The following is a 20,139-nucleotide window of genomic DNA, read 5'->3' as shown; positions in this document are numbered from 1 at the left end:
TCGGCTCAACCGGGGATTAGAACAAAAGCACGAATCCGCCCAAACGCGTGCAACGGCGGAGGGAGGCACCTACCAATAATGCCGTGGAGCCGGTTTGTTGCTATGGAGGCCCCCCCACCCTCACCCAACCCACCCCCAATACTCCCCTTCCCTACCCCGGTGCGCAGGTTCCGGTATTTTCCGGCTGAAACGTCGGCTGCATGTGGATTGCACCGCGACGACGACGGCCGGACCGAGTCGAGTCAGGACGCTCCCCGGGGATGAGTGATGTAGAACCGAGGCGGGGAGCTCGTAGCGGGATGCGCCGCGACGGGGATCCGGATAGCAGCAGCTGCGCGGCCGCTGCAGCAGAGAAGGGGACGCCGGCACAACGAGCTTCCGCTCCCGCCCCTCCTCCGAGGCTCAACGCTGTCTGACTCTCTCTTTCTCTCTCTCTGTCTCGCTCGCACTCTCTCCACGTCTTTTGTGTATCTCGCTCGAACCCTCCCCCCTCCCCCTAATCTTGTTCCAGTTTTGTCACTTTAGCCAATTAAATATTGAAAAAAATGGCAAACGCCCGTGGAAACGAAATCGGGATCCATTGATGCATTTAGATCTACACACCTGGGCAGTACATTTCAAATATCTCTATTAAGAGATCTACAGAAATGTAGCCTTTATACTGCATGTAGTGCGTGTATGATTTGTGTCTATAATTGTGTCCATATTTACACTATGCATATGCGTATAAAATATCAAATTTCTCAAGCAATTCCCGGCACTCCAAGGATGGCGCTACACTGGGACGAGGGCGGCTAGAGTCGAGTCCAAAATCGGTGTAGCCCCAGTTAAGCTTCTCTAGCATTTTATTTTTTCATTCATCTTCCGAGCCGCTTGATCCTCACTAAGGTCGCGGGGGGTGCTGGAGCCTATCCCAGCCGTCTCCGGGCAGTAGGCGGGGGACACCCTGAATCGGTTGCCAGCCAATCACAGGGCACACAGAGACGAACAACCATTCGCACTCACACTCACACCTAGGGACAATTTAGAGTGTTCAATCAGCCTGCCATGCATGTTTTTGGAATGTGGGAGGAAACCGGAGCACCCGGAGAAAAGCCACGCAGGCCCGGGGAGAACATGCAAACTCCACACAGGTAGGCCGGAGCCGGAATCGAACCCGGTACCTCTGCACTGTAAAGCCGACGTGCTAACCACTGGACTACCGGGCTGCCTAGCATTTTATTTGATATTTTAAAATAAGATTAAGATATCCTTTATTTGTCCCACACTGGGGAAATTTACAGGCTACAGCAGCAAGAATGTGGGTAGAAAGAAGAAAGTAGAAGAAAAAAAAATAAATACATACATTTACATTCATACACAAAGAAATACATTTATTCATAAATTATTTTCTCAACCCCACCCCTTTTTTTTTTGGCCCTGAAAGAAAAGAAAACTATCCTGGTGCTCTGCCTACCTCTTACTAAGATAAGATAAGATATCCTTTATTCGTCCCACACTGGGGAAATTTACAGAATTTCTCATCACTGAATGTTGGTGACTGTCTTAAGTGTATGCATAAAGCACATGTACGTGCATGCCCGGTGTCGTGTGTGTGTGTGGTGTCTCTCCAAATTAAAAAGAATTTCTTTGTCTCTTTTAGTCGAGACGTTGTGACCTTGAATGCTGGGACCAGAGGCCCGAATCGCCGAATCCAAATCAAAGTGTCACATACAGAAAAATTGAAGTAAACGTAGCGGGTTAGTTTGATTTTCACCTTGTTGTTTATTGGACGGCGGGCCGGTAGTCCAGTGATTAGCACGTCAGCTTCACAGTGCAGAGGTACCGGGTTCGATTCCAGCTACGGCCTCCCTGTGAGGAGTTTGCATGTTCTCCCCGGGCCTGCGTGAGTTTTCTCCGGGTGCTCCGGTTTCCTCCCACATTCCAAAAATATGCATGGCAGGCTGATTGAACACTCTAAATTGTCCCTAGGTGTGAGTGTGAGTGCGAATGGTTGTTTGTTTCTGTGTGCCCTGCGATTGGCTGGCAACCGATTCAGGGAGTCCCCCGCCTACTGCCCGGAGACGGCTGGGATGGGCTCCAGCACCCCCCGCGACCCTAGTGAGGATCAAGCGGTACGGAAGATGAATGAATGAATGAATGTTTATTGGACACAAAAAAAACAAGCAGGCATAAATATAGCACTATTATTTATTATATGTGTATGAGACACACACACACACAAACACACACACACACACCTACCTGTATGTATGCAGTGGGATGAGCTCACCTTTACAACAATTCAGTTTTTTTGTGTGGTCTGAAATGTCCGACCATGCCCCATCTAAAAGGGAATCGGTTGCAAGGTAACGTGTCCAAGTGATGCATTTTGCCCGAGAAACAAGCATCGCATGCCGGCCTGTTAATGAGCATCCGCCGCTCGCGTTGAGGAGCGGTCGCCGTCGTCCTCATCCCAAGACGCCGTGGTAAATCCCTCCGGAGCCGAGATGGAGTGCGGGGCCGGGGTGTACCCGAGGCCCTGGTAGCGACCGGTCGAGGAAGGCGAGGCGGGCACGGAGACGGCTGCGGCCGCGGCACCCTGAGATAGGAGGCCGGTGTGCTCGCTGTGCTCGGGGCGGGCGGCCGCGCCAAAGTAAATCTTGTTCGGACGGCCCAGGAAGGTGCGGCCTGGAGGTAAATGTTTTGCTTTTGTTGTTTTTGTTCCGAGTTTAAATGGCAGCGAAAGGGCACGCACTTACCAACATGGCGAACCTGCTCAGTGACGTCGGCCCTGATGTCTGAGAAGTCCCACATGGCGAGAAAACTGTCCAAGCACGTTCCTTCCTCTGCCTCCTGCGTGCATTGTTCAATATATGGCCACCGTTAGTGTGTGTGTGTGTGTACATGTAGGAACGTGCGAGTGCGTACCTGCACGTAGGGCTTGTACGTGAAGGTGTAATGGTGCGCAATGGCAGCCAGGAACATTTCAATGCAGATGATGAAGTCCTGGATGGCAGGTGAAAAGCATCCGAGCATTTTGATCACATCGCCGCGTCAATTCAGTTCAGTTCGTTGGAGGAGTTCAAAACAAATTCAAAAGATTAGTGCAAAATAACTACATGAATCTGAATTAAAATAGATACATTTGATATACTTATAAAATATAGTAATATAACCGTTTGTATCTTGTTTTGGATTTTGATCAACTTAACAATTGTATTCAAGGAATGCTAATTATAATGAATATCAGAAAATCGAAATACAAAAGAAGAAAGAATAACAATATATATACAAACCATTCATTCATTCATTCATCTTCCTAACCGCTTGATCCTCACTAGGGTCGCGGGGGGTGCTGGAGCCTATCCCAGCTGTCTCCGGGCAGTACGCGGGGGGACACCCTGAATCGGTTGCCAGCCAATCGCAGGGCACACAGAGACGAACAACCATCCATGCTCACACTCACACCTAGGGACAATTTAGAGCGTTCAATCAGCTTGCCATGCGTATTTTTGGAATGTGGGAGGAAACCGGAGCACCCGCAGAAAACCCACGCAGGCCCGGGGAGAACATGCAAACTCCACACAGGGAGGCCGCAGCTGGAATCGAACCCGGTACCTCTGCACTGTGAAGCCGACGTGCTAACCACTGGACTACCGGGCCGCCCCCTTCCACTTTTCATTTTTCTAATTTTCCTTTTATAATTTTGTTTGACCTTTGTCAACCTGTTATTGTGTGTACTATATATGCTCAAACAAACAAACAAACAAACAAACAAACAATTCAAGTGATTCATTTGTGCCCACCTGCAGCCCGGTGGCAACCGCCTCGACGCTGGCCCAGTCCCACGTGTGTTTATCCGAGATGATGCCCACCTTCACCAGGAACGCGATCAGCACCGCCTGCCTGCGCTCACCAAATCCCGACGCGCCGTGGTGACATCAAGTGCCGTATAAATGACAAATTCTGAACGCGAGAGTTGACGTCGGTACCAGAAGGAGACGAACACCACCAGTTTGACGCAGAGGAATTTGCCCACAGGCCTGATGGGAGTCAGCTCCTCTTTCAGCGCTCGGTAGAGCAACACCAGACAGTACATGGCGAACTATACGTGCATACGCATATCGATCAAAAATCGAATCCTGTTATCCTTGAATGGAAGTAACAAAATCGTTTACCAGTTGCGATATGTTGTTGATGATAACCAGGTAGGACCAGGCGTTCTGAAAGCTGAAGTTGGCTTCGTCATAAACGCCGCACAGCTGACAGACCCTGCGGGACGCCAAGGATATGCAACGCCGGTTCGTCACGGTTTCGGTAAGCGGTTCGCGGTGTCGCCACCACAATGGTTAGCAAATCATGCCGCGTTGTTGCCGTGGCTACGGCTGGAATTATGTTAGGCCGTCACCATGACAACGACCTTCACGGGAACCTTGCAGAGCAACCCACAGTCAAAAATAATAATCACTAGACCATAAAATTTGAACCAATGTTGCCAGTTACCTTGAAAAAGTCACTTTTACTTTTCTGATAACTTGACATGACTTGATTTTAAAAGTAAAAAAGTTAGATTACAAGTTACTCTTAGTTACATTTAATAAATACCAACAACGCTGCTTAACATAAAAACTTTTACATTGAGCAGTTCTGCCAAGACTTAATTGGAAGTCCATTTTTAACAGTGATATGTAAGAAAGTTTTTTTAAAATTTTTTTTTTTACTTAACATCAGTAATTATTTTTATTTGTAAACTATGAGTCTTTATGAATTTCAGTTAAAATAAATGGCCACTTGTTTTCAAACACTCGCACAGTCTTGTGGGTCTTTGACCCACTTGAATATGCTGCGTGTGAGCCATGATTAATTTTATTCTTTTTTAGTGATTTTGAAGCTAGATAACACTTTGTCAACAGCACGGAGTGTGACATGAGAACTTACAGCGCTGTCACCGTGGTTACGGGCCGGACCACGGTGTACTGGAGGACTCCCAGCTTGCATCTGAAGAGCAGCACTCTGACGGGACAGCAAAGTTGTTTTCACAGCACGCTCATGTGACCTTCCCACCCGCCTCCTCTTACTCTCCCATGGGCCACGGTGGGCAGCAGCAGAGTGGCGGCAGGTGAGCCTGTTGCTGCTGCACCTCCAGCATCAGCACCAGGCTGGGGTACTGGTTACTCAGGAAGTTGAGCAGGAACACCAGGAAGTTGTAAATGACGTACGCCTCGTAGCATTCCCTGCAGGTGTCCACGTAGATGGCTAGGCTGGGATACCTCAGGGCCAGCCACTGAGGAGGCGAGGGGGGGGGGGGGGGGTCAGTGTGCCACATTGTGGGGACACATTGGAAAAGTGGACGAATGTGTATGTTTTGACTCACACTGTCCAGACTGTAGATGGGCACCATCCATAGTATCCTGAAGAAGGCCAATAATTTATTACATGTTACCATGGTGACGAGGGCCTGATGAAAATTCATTTATTTTAAGGCCAATTCCAAAATTGGACAGAATAGAACCAGATATTCGGATAACTGATTAAAGAGGGGGCATGGGGGGTCACCTGATGATTGGCCTCTGCAGCTCCGGCTGCGTGTAGTGCACCAAGTGTTGCAAAATGTCCCACAGCGAGATGGGAATGGTGAGAAAGACAAAGACGCCGGCGATGAACCACGCTTTGCTGTGAGTCCCCACCTGAAAAACAAACGCACACACGCGAATCCCCTGAGAAGCTCAGAGGGGTCGTACATCGAGATATCCCCCGCGAAGTTCCCCCCACCTTGTCCTTGTGCAGCTCCCACACGCACAGCGGCACCACGGCCGCCAGCAGCAAGCCGTACACGACCAGAACCAGCGGACGGATCCATCGCCGCCACTCGGTGCACGAGCACGGCATCGCCGGACCTAGATTGCATGACAGCTTTTCAATCAGAAGATTCATTTTGTTCACTGTTTTGTGGCCCAAAGTGATGCTATTTTCATGTCATGGGCAGTCCGTTTGCATACCACCTGTCAAAAACGCAGGCGCGGCTACTTTGTGGCTATAAATTAGTATTTCATTATACTGTATATCTATTTCGTCACCACAAATTAGCTGTTTGGACGCACATTACACCTGCAACTGGACATAATTTCATTCCCACATGTCATATCTTGGGTTCCGTTCAACTGGCACAGATCCTAAAATATTATTAATAGTATTAATTACTACAAGGAGTGCCTAATAGTATATTCTGTACATATTTCATACGTTTGACCGTCGGAGCTTGTGTTGATGGAGGCGTTGGCGGGCCTGTCGTCTTCGTGACGTGCAGGCGGCTGGCGGATTCTGTTACCAGGCAACGCCTCTTCTGTCGACCGCCCAAAACCGTCGTAATCTCCTCGCGGGTCCCGCCATGCGATCCCGACCGACGACCACCGGCCGACGGAGCGAACGAATCAATCAATCGCCATCGATACGACTGTACGCGCGGGCACGATGCGCGCGCGCCCTGCTTGAGCCCTGCGTCACGTACGTTACCTCAGTCACGTGCAGAAGACATTTTACGACAGTGAAATTGATTTTACTCGTTGCTTTGTTTTTATAATCGTATTTACCGGGGTTTTTCTGTATCGTCTTAATCTGAGTACATTTTTTTAAACGGTTAAAATGAGCAGTTAAACGACAAACAACCGTAATTAAGTATCGGGCTCTAATATGTGTGGATAAAATAGTAGCAAGATATGAGTTACAGAATTTAAATTCATTTGATGGCAGGAGTGAAACAACAAACGGGTTGTTTGTTGTGTGACGTAGTGTACGTCACGGCCTCTAGAGGGCGCTAGCAAGTACAGAGGGCTCCAAAAGATTAACAATACTGACTCGCATTTGAATGAAAAAAGTGCTCCTTGGTGACGTTGTTGCTACCGAAAATTCCCAGAGACGCCTGTTGCACGTCGTTGTCGCCAGGGCAAGCGGGGTAGTGCCACTCACACAGGCTACCACGGTTAAGAGAAAGGAAGCAAAATGTACTAAGTCTGCTTTTCAATCGTAAAGAACGGGTCATGAGTCCATTTTACGAAGTCTCGCTCGGTACTTGTTATTTCGAATTTCTAGACTGTACATGGCGGCCTGAAGGGTCTTGCACTACGCAAAAAAAATATCTAAAGTTTCCTTTTCTCTTCCTTCCTTCCATGCTTCCGTTCTAAAATATTAGTCCTCCCTACAGGTTAAGTGACAGTCGAGAATGGAAGGCAACTCACTACCAGGAGTGTCCTCGAGGATCAGGAGACAGAAAAGCAAGTAAGCTACAACCGTGACATTGGTCTGAAAATGTATCTTTTTTTTCAACTACGTTCCCCTAAAAACTCTAAGATACAGAACGAACTCTGTGAAACTAAGCTAATGAAACATTCTATGTGTCTTTTGTAGGAAATCTGCCCAAACTACAGATAAATCAACACGGAGTCTCTCAAAGGAAGATATCGCAAAGTGAGTGTGGTCGCCATGGTGACCATTTAGTTTCCCATGGGTCACTTTGTTTAAAGTACAGTGTGTAGAATCCATTTCTTCAGCAGAGGTGATCCCAAGCCACTTCTTTTCGATTTGACGCGTGTACCTTCACACAGGTTCATCAACAGTCGGAAGCAGAACATCTGCGTCGGCCTGCTTCAACATGGCTTCCACAGGTAGTTTATGCGATGATCACATGACTGACTGTGTGCAGACAGCTTGTTTTGCTCGTTAAATAGTTTTCCTCTGACAAACCTACCAGACGAGGAAAAAATATCTCATGTGACAGCTTTGGGCAGGCGTGGCCACTTAAGAGCGAGGATGATAATTGTGCAGCCGCTGCTCTGCTCCAGGTCCTTCTCCGAGCTGTTCTTGCTGCTGCGCTTGGATCAGGAGCGCAGGGAGGCGGCAGAGATCAACTCGGCTCTCAGTCTTCAGACACCGCTGGAGGAGCAGCATGATAAAATAAAGAGCATCGGTTTGCACTTGAGCCGCGCCGAGCAGGCCCAACGGGACGGTACTGGCGCGCGCCCAAACGCACTCGTCTGAGTCTTGACATTTTGGGGTACAAATCGAACGAATGGTTCCCCGCAGGTCGCTGGCCGGCGGCGTACGAGCAGCGACTCCATTTGGGCGCCTACTTCACGGCGGAGTTGGAGGACCTGTGGCTCAGCTTGCACTTCTACCACACGTGCACCGACGCGAAGGAGGACGGATGCATGAGGCACGCCACCGAAGGACGGGCCTGCTTGGCCGAGCTCTACCTACAGCAAGGTGCGCGTCTCGCCATCCTGTGGCCGCCTGCCTTGTCCCATACCTTCCTTTCTCCCTTACTACCTTTGATTAGATTTACTTTTGTTCTTTCTTCCCTCCCTCCTTCCGTTCTGCCTTCCTTTTCAGCCTTTCTTTATTATCTTAAACCTCCTTTTCTACCTTCCTTCTTGATCGCCTTCCTCTACCTCACACCTGTTCTTTCCTTTTTCCTTCACAACAACCGTCCTTTTAACCCTGGAGAACCCACAGGGTCAAATCTGGCCCCTATAAATTTTGCCTATTCAAATGATACCCTTAAATCCCAATGGGTCAAATTTGGCCCTTATCCTAAATTAGGATTAAGGCATTGAATATTTGAAAAAACATATATTTTGGTGTTCAGTGCACTTATAGCAGTCATTTAATGTATAATTCATCATGTTCCAAAGAAGAAAATGGTTCTTGGGTTCTCCAGGTTTAAGATAAGAAAACCTTTATTTGTCTCACAATGGAGAAATTCCGGGCGGCCCGGTCGTCCAGTGGTTAGCACGTCGGCTTCACAGTGCAGAGGTACCGGGTTCGATTCCAGCTCCAGCCTCCCTGTGTGGAGCTTGCATGTTCTCCCCGGGCTTGCGTGGGTTTTCTCCGGGTGCTCCGGTTTCCTACCACATTCCAAAAACATGCGTGGCAGGCTGATTGAACACTCTAAATTGTCCCTAGGTGTGAGTGTGAGTGCGAATGGTTGTTCGTTTCTGTGTGCCCTGCGATTGGCTGGCAACCGATTCTGGGTGTCCCCCGCCTACTGCCCGAAGACAACTGGGATAGGCTCCAGCACCCCCCGCGACCCTAGTGAGGATCAAGCGACTCGGAAGATGAATGAATGAATGAATGGAGAAATTCCCAATTTACAGCAGCAAAATTATGAAAGGGAGAAAGTAAAATGCAATATTTATTCATATCAATTTATGTAATATAAACGTTCTTTCTGCCTTTCCTTCTTTTTCCTTCCTTCCTTCCATTTCTTTGACTTACTTTTGTTCCTTCCTTGCTTTTCTCTTTTCCTTTCATCCTTACTTCCTTCACTGTCCTTCTTAACTTCCCTCCATCACACCCATGTTTTATAATGAATGCATCCATAAATTGCTTTTCTATTAAAAAATTTCAAAAAAAATCTTAAATTCATTTCCTCCCACCTTTGTTCCCTTTTATTTTGCATCCTTCCTTCTTTTTTCAACAACCTTTTTGCCTTCCTTTTCTCTGTACCCGGCCTATGCTGCTCTTGAATTCACCTTCTTCATTCTGAACTCAAATGATTTGCCATTATTCACGGTATCTCAGGAAAAAAAAAAAGTGAATTCACATGCACAAGCAGGTCAGCTGGACAAAGCGAGGCAGCAGGCCGAGCTGTGCGTGCGGATGGCCGACGAAGGCGCTTGGCTGGACTCGTCCGGCCGCCCGCTGCCGCGCCGATCCCGCGAGAGCCTGTGGGCCATATACAGCCGCCAGGCGGATGCTCGCATCAAGGCCGGCGATCCCGACGAGGCTCTCAAGCTCCTCCACAGAGGCTACACCACCGCTACCGAGTGTGAGTCGGCCGCCGCGGCACACTCTTGCCATCATCCCGGTTGTAAAACGAAACCTTTTGCAGCTGAAAACAAACACATTGAAGGGGAAGCTGCCTATCAGCTTGGACTCGCCTACTACAGTGTCGGCGACTTTGACACATCCGAACAGGTGTGTGCTTTAGCGTGTGTGTCCCAAACAAGTACGTGTGACAGTGAGTGAGTGTTGTCTTTTTTTTTTTTTTAACAGTACCTCAACACCTCCATGGAAATCTGCAGCACCACTGAGGATTTTGACGGCCTGGGAAAAGCCTACAAGGCCGTGGCCAAGTTATGTGAAAGGTACTCTCCCAAAAATGACATCCGCCCAACTTTTATGATGACTGCTTGGGTGTTTGTGTTTCAGCAAGGGAAACATCAACACCACCATTCAGCTTTTGGAGACTTTAGTTGACATGTCCAGGAGCAAAAGCCTACATCACCACCTGGTCGACGCATGCCTATGTCTTGGCAATGTCTACACCAACAGGGTACCTCACACACACACACACGCACACTCTTCATAAAATCATGTTGCAGTTCTCCCTCCCTTCCTGCAGAGGCAGTATGACCGAGCTCGCGAGAGCTTGCTACAAGGTTACAACGTGGCCTGTGACATTGGGGATGTGAGTTTGGTGCAGAAGGCTCAGGTATGTTGTTTTTTTTAACTTAAGTAAAGAAGTCAAATCAGTACTTTTACTTTTATCAGTCTTTCTTCACAAAAATATCTGTAATTCTATTAGAACGTGTGCACTTTTGCCTCCCAATGGTGTTGTTCAGGTGTCACTGGCCAGTGCTCACACCCGTTGCATTGTGGAGAAGTACAGTGCGGACGTGGAGTCCACCGCATCGGCCGCCCTGTCACGTCTTCTGGCCTGGAAAGTGTCAAGAGGACTCCATGAGGCCAGTGACAATGCTGGAGTGTGTGACTATTAGGCCTGGTCTACATGTAGCTGGGCTTTTTAAAAACTGAATATTTGTCACTCACTGTGTTGGAAAAAAATTCGGTCCACACTGGCTCGTTTGTTAAAAAAAAATAACGCATCCACATCACCACCTTCGTATGTGGGTGTTTCAGCACATTTACAATGATGTTTTTAAAGGATGTCAAGACGACGCTTCATAATGCACCACACATTTCCAATGGGAGGTAGGTCTGGACTGCCACGGCCCAGTCTACTACCAGCACTCTTTTTCTATGAGGCCACGCTGTTGAAACACATGCTGAATATTGTTTGGCACTGACTTGCTGAAATAGGCAGGGGTATCCATCGAAAATATGTTGACTAAGTGTAGACAATACCTAAGACACATCAAGGACTAGTACCTTGACTTGTCCCAAGTTACTTGTTGATTTTTACTTTTCGTAGCAAGTCACGGGTTGCAGGATTGTGTGGATGTCTGCATGTATGTCGCTAATACTACTTTCGTTTTAAGCATATTATTACATTCTTGACTCAGTGAAACGTACCCTCCTTTTAAAAATATGTATGTAACAAATAACACTCTTGTTGGTCTGTCATTGAGAAGCTTGCAGTTGTCCAATTACTCATTAACGAAGCAAAATAAATCAAAGCAATTTTATTATTATTATTATTATTATTACATAATAGTATTATTATTATTACATCATAGTATTTCAATCCACACTTGTGGATTGGGAAGTGCCGTCAATAAATAATCCAAGAGGACGACCCCGAATGTAATCCCATTAATCAGGCGAAATGAGAGAAACTACACGAGTTAAAATTATTGAAATATCCAAAAATTATTGAAATATCCAATTTGGATACACTTATTCAATAGTTGACATCCAAGAAAAGAGAAGCATCAGACGCACGGGAACAATGAACACTCCGGAAGCAGCCCCGATGCACACTTTAACCAGAAGATGGCAGTATTTGACCCCCGAAGTTATATGCCGCCCGCCATTTATATGAAGAAGAAAAAGCTGCGTTTGGGGAACTCCTGACATCACGACAACGAACTCTTGTCAAGCGAGTTCGTGTGGACAAGAAGAGCTGCCAAAAGAGAGCCGTCACTGGACGTTTTGCGTTTCAGAGGCCCGCCGGGTGATCCGGAAGAGGCCGGCGCTGAAACATGGGTCTGCTGGCCACGATACGGAAGGAATGGTTCATCATTGGGATTGTACTGGTGATTTTGTCAGCTAAAGTGGAGCCCAGCTTCGGTGCCAAAGGAGGTGAGACCGGGGTGTGTGTACGACGTCAATGAACCCGCACCGTGTTATCTGACTTCTTAGTTTGCAGACGTGGCTAACTTGCGCACCCACTGTCAGAATTGTTGATTTTAATCAGGACTATTCACAATTCCGTTTAATTATTTGCATGGTTTGAAGGCGAGTTAAAATCTGAACCATTCGTTTTAAATATTACTCGGGAATATGTACAATGGGCGTATCTCTCCAAATTGAATGTAAGATTTGCATCTGGAAGTTGTGCGGGGAGGTTTGGTGACACGTTGCGTTCGGCACGAATGGCAACACACATCACACACACACACACACTTCTCTCACTACGTCACATTTGGATTACGGCCGGTGAAAGTGTGTCTTATGACGATAAGATAACTTATCGCGTTCGTAATTTGCCAAAGCAATCATTTTGCCATCCTGGAAGACAGGAGCTACAGTGTGATGTGTTCAGTGACTACGGTCCCATTATTCTTGTCTCGTAAAGATAAGATAACCTGCTACTGAGTGTTCCATGTTGCCTTGCTGCATACAGAATTTCAGAATCAAAACAGGATGAAGAAATGTGGCTGGGTGGTTCCATGGTTACCATAGTGACCACTCTTCCTTCAAAGTCTCTCTCTGTCTGCCTCAGGACCGCTGAAGCCTGAGATCACCATTTCTTATCTCGCCGTCTCGCTGATCTTCTTCAACAGCGGTCTCTCGTTGAAGTCAGAGGTGACATCCCCTGATGAGAATCTGAAAACATGACCAGCATATTCAATTTATTGTGGTTTGCATGCTTGCAGGAGTTGACCAGCGCTTTACTTCATGTGCGACTTCACCTCTTCGTTCAGTCCTTCACGCTGGTATTCTTCCCGCTGACCATCTGGCTGCTGGTCAGAGTGCTGGCGCTGACCACCATCGACCAATGGCTGCTCAGAGGGTAAGATTGCATGTGAATGCATTTCTTTATCCAAGAACTGTTGACTTTACCTGAAAGTACACACAAAAGTCTCATTCATGGCGAGCTATTAAGGAGGGTTGGGGGTGGGGGGTCATGTATGAAGTGAACTCCTATTCATTGCAAGCAATGGCTTTAGACCCACTTTCACTCTGTGAAAATGCACGACATAGAGAAACTATTATTTTTTTTAAACGGCATTTATTCATGCATTACATTCAATGTATCCTAGCTCTTTTGGTAACATGGTCCTCATCCTCGTGCCGTTGCCTAGGTTACAGACGGTGAGCTGCATGCCACCTCCGGTCTCCTCGGCCGTCATTCTCACCAAAGCTGTCGGCGGTAATGAGGTAAGACTCACCTCAAGGGGAGCAACAATGTGTCGTTGCCATGGTGACTGTGTCATTGTGTCTGTGTTGCCAGGCGGCTGCCATCTTCAACTCTGCATTCGGGAGCTTCCTGGTAAGGTTTTGAATGGCGTGATGCTTGCCATGAGTGTGAAGTGCTGTGTAACCGTGTTTTTTTTTTTTTTTGTATGTTGTTCAGGGTATCATGGTGACACCGACTCTGCTTCTGCTCTTTGTAAGTCGACCTGACAGGACAAATGTGAAATGTTTGTATGATGACACTTCATGTATTTCTGTCGGGCTAAGCGCTTGCCGTGCCGCTCATTAGTTTTGCTGTCCGGTAAGTTGTTTTTTTTTTTTTTCCCCCGTACTTAGCGACTGTTTGTTCTCTATCGGTTTCAAGCTATTGACAAAATAATTGTGAATTTGATTAAAGTTGTTCAATAAATTAAAAATTTTAGTCCATCTTATTCGTCCGTCGGAATCTTTTTACTGTCGGTAAATTGTGGCGAATGAACAGCGTTTTCCGATGCTCGGCACTAATTTTTTGGGGGTATTTAGCTTTTTTTTTTTTTTAACACCAACGTTCAAGCAGCACAAAGTGCACCTACCGATTTGTCACATGACAACTAGTTTTTTCAACAATGCCTGGAACCTTGATGGTGTGTAGTTAGACATACACCGAATGCCCTATAAACCGCTTTTTTTTGGCCGCCTCTCTTTTTCTCACCTTGATTTTCACGTATGCGCAGCGTAGATCTGCAAATTCCTTATTCACCGGAGTACCAATACCAATAATACTTTTGATACATAAAGTTTCAATCAGCACAATGACTGATGATCGTGAACAAAGTCCATTCTTTAGGATGCACATGATCACTTGCCAATGTGTCAAACTACCCAAGTGTAGCGCCAACTACTGGTGAGGAGGACCCAGTCAATGTCAGATTTTCTTTTTGCCTTAGGTATCGGTGGCTGGTATTGGCGGCCTTACCTTGAAATAAAGCAGGTAAGGGCCCAATACCAATAATATCAATACCAATTGATACTCTGCCATCTGTAATAAAAAACAATGCAACAAATAATGGGTAACGATCATTTGAGATTCGAGTTTTTTTTGGGAGGGTTGTTTTTGTTTTGTTTTTAATTACGACCATTTTCACAAAAAACTTTGGAGGTAAAATGTGCCATTTTCAAATGTATCCTCCAGCTGGGCTCGTCATCCTCCGTGTCCTTTGGCTCCATCTTCTCTCAGCTCTTCATGACGGTGGTGGTGCCGCTCGTCGTGGGTCAGGTACGCCGGGGAAACCTTGTGGGGGAGGCGAGCGGCGTTTTCACGGTGTTCCCCCCCCATAACAGGTCTGCCGCCGCTTCCTGAGGGAGTGTCTGGAGCGCAGGAAGCCTCCGTTCGGCGCCGTCAGCAGCGCCGTCCTCCTCATGATCATCTACAGCACCTTCTGCGACACCTTCAGCAATGCCAACATTGAGCTGGAACCCACCAGCCTGCTCATGGTCGTCTTCATCAGTGAGTACGCGCGCATCCCCAACCACCTGGGCTACAGATTAAATTGAAAATATTTTTCACGTTTTACTGCGTATGCTCGCGGGGGGGGGGGGGGGGGGGTTCTTCTGTGTGCAATTGCTCAGTTCAGTCAAGTTCTGGTTTGTCTGAGAAGGTTGTGTGATCCCCCGTTTCCTTGCAGTTTTCTCTATCCAGCTGACTTTCTTGCTGCTCACTTTTGGATTTTCCAGCAGGTGAGTGAGGCTCTCTTTCTAGCCGTCTTCAAAGTAATCCAACACCTAGCGTGGCATTGTCCGTCCTCTGGTTTATTTTGACCGCAGATCCGGCTCAGGATTTAGTCCCGCCGACACGGTGGCCATCATGTTCTGCTCCACGCACAAGTCGCTAACGCTAGGTAGGTGACGGAGTTTAATTTAACGGTAACGGCAAGATGCGGCTGCCATTGATACGTGTGCTGCGGCTGTGCAGGTATCCCGATGCTGAAGATCGTGTTCGCAGGCTACAAGCATCTGTCGCTCATCTCGGTCCCTCTGCTCATCTACCACCCGGCCCAGATCCTCCTCGGATCCGTACTGGTGCCGACCATTCGCAGCTGGATGACCAGCCGACAGAAAGTGAGTGCACCTTGTCGTGTTTATTCCTTCTCGGAGTGCAACCAGACTTTTTGGTATTGATTAGAGTCAACTTAATCAGAATCAGAATCAGAATCATCTTTATTGACCAAGTATGTAGAACACACAAGGAATTTGTCTCCGGTATAACACGCTGCACTAGTATCATCGTAAACAACAAAAATCATTGAACCATTTTAGAGTAACCAGTAGTTTTGTAGTACCATTTTGTGGTGCAAGAAGAGTGACTATGTCACTGACTGTTTAAGGAGTTAATGGCTAGAGGGAAGAAGCTGTTTAAGTGTCTACTGGATTTGGTGCGCATGGATCTGTAGCGTCTGCCTGAGGGGAGTGGCTGAAAAAGGTGGTGGGCAGGGTGCGGGGGATCCAGGAGGATTTTCCGTTAATTGTTCCTACACGATGCTTTGATTGGTTAAGATGGACTTTCTGATTTTATATTATTATTGTAAGATATCTTTGTTTGTCATGACTGCACAGACACATTAAATGTCACCTGTGTGCGGTTCCAGATGACACCGAGCTTGCAGCCCGTCTGAGGAAATGAGCAGATCACCGATCGATCATGTGCCTTACTGGGGCCAATCAACACCGACCTCAGCCTGGGGACGGACACGAGGACCAACTGCTGCTTTACCGCCCTCCACGATGGCAAAAACCAAAACATTTATTCTTCTTTATTGAACAGAAGCAAAGGTACATGTTTTATATTTGATGACGGACACGTGGGGTTGCTGGGACCATTCTTTTTCGGATTGTCTTTTCTACATTTTCTACTCACTTTACATTTCCAGGTTTCACTACTGAGAGGAAATGCGAACTTTGTTACAATAGTTTTGATCTTGTTACAAGAGTCTTGGGGCTAGAATATGTTGTATTTAATATGATTTGTAGCCTTGAATGTTTAATCCAAGTGATGATGACTCAACATGAACCCATAGGCAGAATTTGTCTTTTTTCATGTGTTCGACGCTATGAACATTCACAAAGCATTTCTCCATCTACAACCAAAGAGTTTCTACTTTTAGTGCCACTCTACTTTTGCCACTTTGTCTTTTCAAGCATGGGTTTACAGAAATAATCTGAAAAGTTCATCTATTTTCCACAACAACAAAAAAACTGGAATTAAATGAGTCGCCAAACTGTTTTGTTTCCCACACTGGATTGCATCTCAGTCTCCAGGCGATGCTAATATGTCGTACTCGGCAAGAAGCACCAGGCTGTTCTCTCGGATTCGACGGACTCGGACCAAATCGCCACACTCCTGAACATGGATCATCCCTCGCTCGCCTCTCCCGTAATCTCTTTCCCGGTCGTGCAGTGTGATCTCGGTGCGTTTCCCGCAGGCCTGTCTGTACACGTAGCGCACGCCGACCACCAGCGCCATTCCCAGGCCGGCCGAACAGCCCAGCAGCATCCCCAGCTCCCAAGAGCTATGCCTGGGCACAATTTCTGGATACTTGCCCTCTACGCCTGGCATTTTTGAGGGGTTAAAGGGAAGCTTGGTATCCAGTTTGGGTGGATTTGGTTGCAGTTCTTTTCCAATATTGGATTGGATTTTGCGGTGGGAGGTTGATGGATTAAACTCTTGTCTGGGATTCGATGATGCAATGCGGGTTTGTTTTTGGGATGGCAAAGGTAGGGGAGGTATCGAGGGGCGGCTGTTGAGGGAGCGACGTGGAGCCGGAGAAGGTCCTGGATGCAGGGATGTCGCTTGGGAGGAAGGAAAGGCCGACCAATTCAAAGACGAGGATCCTCTTGAGGTGGAAATGGTGGACGGGAGGGAAGAACTTGAAGGAATGGATAGTTTGGTTGCAAATGAGGATGATGAGGAGATGGCTGGAGTGCCGGTGGTAGGAGAAGATGAGGAGGATCTTGTGGTTCCCGGGATGGAAGAAGAACTGAATGGGCCACGAGAAGAGAATGTGGCTCTTGATGATGATGGAGAGTTGATGGAGCTACTTGAGAGAAATTTTGAAGATGTTGAGGAGGACCCCGTTTGCAGAGTGGAGGACAGAATGATTGAGATCGATTTGGGAGGCATAGACACGGGAGAAGGTTTTGGGAGAGCGGAAAAAACGGGAGACGATTTGTCTTGGCTGGAGGAATGTGTGAAAGATGGATTCTTGGTTGTGCGTTTCGAGACGTCAAGAGGGTTATTGCGGCTTGGTGAAGTTTGAGTTATACCATCCCGAGAAGAAGAACCAAAGGAATCAAATATGCTTACGCTCTTCAGCATTGTAGATCTGTAGGGTGACACAGTTTGGAGATTGGCTTTGGACCTCGGTTGAGGTCTAGTTCTTGGCGCCTCGATTGCTTTGTCAGACGGGAGAAGATTTTTTGAGGTGTAGCTCACTGTTGTCTGAGATTGAGACACAAATGTGTGTAGCAGCGTTTGATGAGAGCTCACGGGAGGACGCGATGGTCCATCTCTGGAGTCGGATGGATTGTCCTCGGACTTGGTACGGGGCTGGAGAAGCAACTTTTGGGCTGCAGGCTTCAGAGAAGTCGGTAGAAAGGGTCTGGAGTGGGAAATTGACTGGACGGAAGACTCGTCGATGTCAGCGTTTGACCGTGAATGAAGCGGAGACAAAGATGAGCCCCTTCCTTCATGTGTCGCGTCGCTCCTTTGGGATGTGGATAATCTGGTTTGGATGACATACGCAAACAAACTTGCTGTAACATTTCGTGGTCCTGTAGATTTATCGAATGTCGGCACTGAGGGCCTCGTGTAAAGGACGCGGTGATTTTCTGGAGGTCGTCGTGGATTTGGTGTTGACATCCTTGTTTCTGTATCCTTCCAATTTCTGAGGGGGGTCAGGGAGTGAAGAAGGACATTCGGTGCAAAAGTGGACAACGTTTCTATACCTTCATCTGGTGGGAACGGGGTGATGAAAGGAAGGTGCGATGAGGAAGGATCACTGCTTGACTCTTCAGCCAAAGATCCTAAGTCCGGGTAGCGGTCACTTGGTAGACCTCTTGAATGTTGAAGTTGTGAGTAGCTGTTCTTACCAAACCCCTGGCCCTGTTGGTTCCCTGCGAGCGCCACTGGACTCGCAGTTGTGCTCCAGACCGTTTTGGGAGTAAAGTTTAGTTTTCCAAATGGAGTAGAACCAGTGGGTTGGCTTGGTGTGCTCAGTGGAGCTTCAGGTCAAAAGGGAGTGTTAGTCATGACAATACAAGTGAAGAACGATAATTCATTGATCTTTATGTTTGTACCTGGCACCGGAGTAAAATTCCTATCACGGGGACCAAAAACTGATCCTTCTGTCTCTGCTCTTGTCGTGTTTCTGCCAGTCCAAAGACTTTGACTCCCATCACGCACCACTGCAGACTTGATCCCCGCCCAGTAAACAAAGTACGACTGAACAACTGTGACACTACAAGGACAAAGAGTCCACAGTGAATGTTGGGCATTGTCTACGAAATGTGCAAACTGTGGGTGTGGATTTGTGGACTCACTAGAAGCGAATGTCTCCCACGGGTGCATCAGGAGCCCTCCACACAAACGACAGGTTTCGCTTCAGCTGTTTATCCGAGTGGGTGAGCGTGTCGCCTTCCGAGAGGCAGCGCAGTGTGTGCGTCCCGGGCGGAGCAAGGGTCCAGGAACCGCGCACCAGAACCGGACCCTCTGCAGGGGACCCTGCCCCACCTGCGATTCCGGCCATGACTTGGGAATCGTCACCACTGCGGGCCTGCAGCAGGAAACCCATGAAGTCCCGAGAGCTTCGGACTGTCACTGCGGACAGAGGAGCTTGTTTAAGCCTTTGAACCCTTGTCGAACCATCATCCATCCGATGTAATCACTGAGCTGATCAATTGTCACCAAGTGAATGGTCAGTACTACCTGTAACCAGCTGTCCAGGCAGATACGAGCGCACCGATGTACGAATAGTGATGTGGTTCTGCTGCAGGTCCTGAGGTTGGGTCCGGATGTGGCCGGGACTCATCGTCTGGCACGAAGCAGGACCCGCACCACGAGAGAACGCTGTGACAGGCGGGGCAACGCTTGACAAGATCACGATTGTCCCCAAATAAAGCCGGCAGGACTGCATCTTGAGAGGCGATAGAGAACAATGCAATGGCTTGAGAGAATTACTGTACTACTGACAGTGCAATACTATATTCATGTACAGTTCTTATTTGGGACTAAAATCAAGTCGTTTTACTGTTCTTGAGATAGCTTGAACATATATTTTGCAAGTAGAAATCGATCTAAATGGACAGAGATGATGTCGCTTGTTCTTACCTTTCTAGGATGTCTCTCAGTAGTGCACAGTAGACGTGTGAGGGCGAGTGTGTGAAGATGGGCTTTACGTTTGGAGGGATTTTGGGCAGGGGGGCTTTGAAGTGAGGGAGCTGGGGAGTGGTGGGGGTGGACATAGAACTACAAGAAGTAGATCTGTTGCTTGTACTTCTGAGCACTACCTCAATGGTGATTTGAAGAAGCAACCTGTGAAAAGATTCTCGAAATGATACAGACATTAGGTTGTGTGAAGAACTGGATTATTTTTTTTGTCCTCAGTGTTGTCTACAGGATCTAGTTCTGCAGGATTAAGAGCCCCCCCCAACCCCCCCCCCCCCCACCCCCCCCCAACACACCAACAGGATGTACACCAGCTGCAGCCGCCTCCCTCCAGGATCTCCTGAGCATTTAAACGGAGGCAA

The 20,139-nt window shown here is 47.7% G+C and overlaps 4 protein-coding genes and 1 long non-coding RNA gene across 13 annotated transcripts; 2 read left to right on the top strand and 3 right to left on the bottom strand.

Annotated features, from left to right (window-relative positions):
* Window positions 1–2,176: 2,176 nt before the first annotated feature.
* Window positions 2,177–6,369, bottom strand: LOC127609102 (transmembrane protein 184C-like). The gene is made up of 12 exons (XM_052078797.1): window positions 6,226–6,369; window positions 5,755–5,879; window positions 5,539–5,669; window positions 5,357–5,393; window positions 5,061–5,266; window positions 4,921–4,995; window positions 4,161–4,254; window positions 3,975–4,087; window positions 3,789–3,888; window positions 2,911–2,988; window positions 2,742–2,835; window positions 2,177–2,670 (listed from the first exon to the last, which is right to left on the bottom strand). Exons 2-12 carry the CDS (start codon window positions 5,869–5,871, stop codon window positions 2,405–2,407), a joined length of 1,311 nt encoding a protein of 436 aa, XP_051934757.1. The 5' UTR covers window positions 5,872–5,879; window positions 6,226–6,369; the 3' UTR covers window positions 2,177–2,404.
* On the top strand, window positions 6,337–11,405 carry ttc29 (tetratricopeptide repeat domain 29). 8 transcript variants are annotated; one of them, XM_052078782.1, is made up of 12 exons: window positions 6,337–6,486; window positions 7,184–7,257; window positions 7,387–7,446; window positions 7,584–7,643; window positions 7,821–7,984; window positions 8,062–8,241; window positions 9,593–9,805; window positions 9,869–9,954; window positions 10,033–10,124; window positions 10,189–10,312; window positions 10,382–10,471; window positions 10,602–11,405. In XM_052078782.1, the coding sequence occupies exons 2-12, from the start codon at window positions 7,202–7,204 to the stop codon at window positions 10,755–10,757; spliced, it is 1,281 nt and encodes a 426-aa protein (XP_051934742.1). In that variant the 5' UTR covers window positions 6,337–6,486; window positions 7,184–7,201; the 3' UTR covers window positions 10,758–11,405. The 8 variants fall into 8 exon arrangements, with proteins under 8 accessions (XP_051934742.1, XP_051934679.1, XP_051934711.1 ...); XM_052078719.1 differs by having other exon boundaries at window positions 9,593–9,954; XM_052078751.1 differs by having other exon boundaries at window positions 6,343–6,486; window positions 7,172–7,257; window positions 9,593–9,954.
* Window positions 11,406–11,749: 344 nt separating this feature from the next.
* On the top strand, window positions 11,750–16,463 carry slc10a7 (solute carrier family 10 member 7). Of its 2 annotated transcripts, XM_052081676.1 has the most exons (12): window positions 11,751–12,021; window positions 12,665–12,747; window positions 12,819–12,955; window positions 13,248–13,323; window positions 13,397–13,435; window positions 13,520–13,555; window positions 14,531–14,614; window positions 14,680–14,845; window positions 15,024–15,075; window positions 15,163–15,236; window positions 15,311–15,456; window positions 15,984–16,463. In XM_052081676.1, exons 1-12 carry the CDS (start codon window positions 11,922–11,924, stop codon window positions 16,008–16,010), a joined length of 1,020 nt encoding a protein of 339 aa, XP_051937636.1. In that variant the 5' UTR covers window positions 11,751–11,921; the 3' UTR covers window positions 16,011–16,463. The 2 variants fall into 2 exon arrangements, 1 of the variants encoding a protein (XP_051937636.1); XR_007965279.1 differs by lacking the exons at window positions 15,024–15,075; window positions 15,163–15,236; window positions 15,311–15,456; window positions 15,984–16,463 and adding an exon at window positions 14,286–14,329 and having other exon boundaries at window positions 11,750–12,021; window positions 14,680–14,761.
* On the bottom strand, window positions 16,267–19,421 carry LOC127596122 (reelin domain-containing protein 1-like). The gene is made up of 5 exons (XM_052058324.1): window positions 19,319–19,421; window positions 18,934–19,210; window positions 18,691–18,851; window positions 18,145–18,615; window positions 16,267–16,944 (listed from the first exon to the last, which is right to left on the bottom strand). The coding sequence occupies exons 1-5, from the start codon at window positions 19,419–19,421 to the stop codon at window positions 16,643–16,645; spliced, it is 1,314 nt and encodes a 437-aa protein (XP_051914284.1). The 3' UTR covers window positions 16,267–16,642.
* LOC127611266 (uncharacterized) lies at window positions 19,063–19,834 on the bottom strand. Its single transcript, XR_007965280.1, has 3 exons — window positions 19,721–19,834; window positions 19,319–19,526; window positions 19,063–19,210 (listed from the first exon to the last, which is right to left on the bottom strand). It is a non-coding gene; the product is annotated as an uncharacterized LOC127611266 (long non-coding RNA).
* Window positions 19,835–20,139: the final 305 nt, after the last annotated feature.

This window comes from Hippocampus zosterae, chromosome 1 (assembly GCF_025434085.1).
Source record: "Hippocampus zosterae strain Florida chromosome 1, ASM2543408v3, whole genome shotgun sequence".
NCBI classification, from domain to species: domain Eukaryota; kingdom Metazoa; phylum Chordata; class Actinopteri; order Syngnathiformes; family Syngnathidae; genus Hippocampus; species Hippocampus zosterae.
This window is presented reverse-complemented; position numbering and strand designations above follow the sequence as displayed.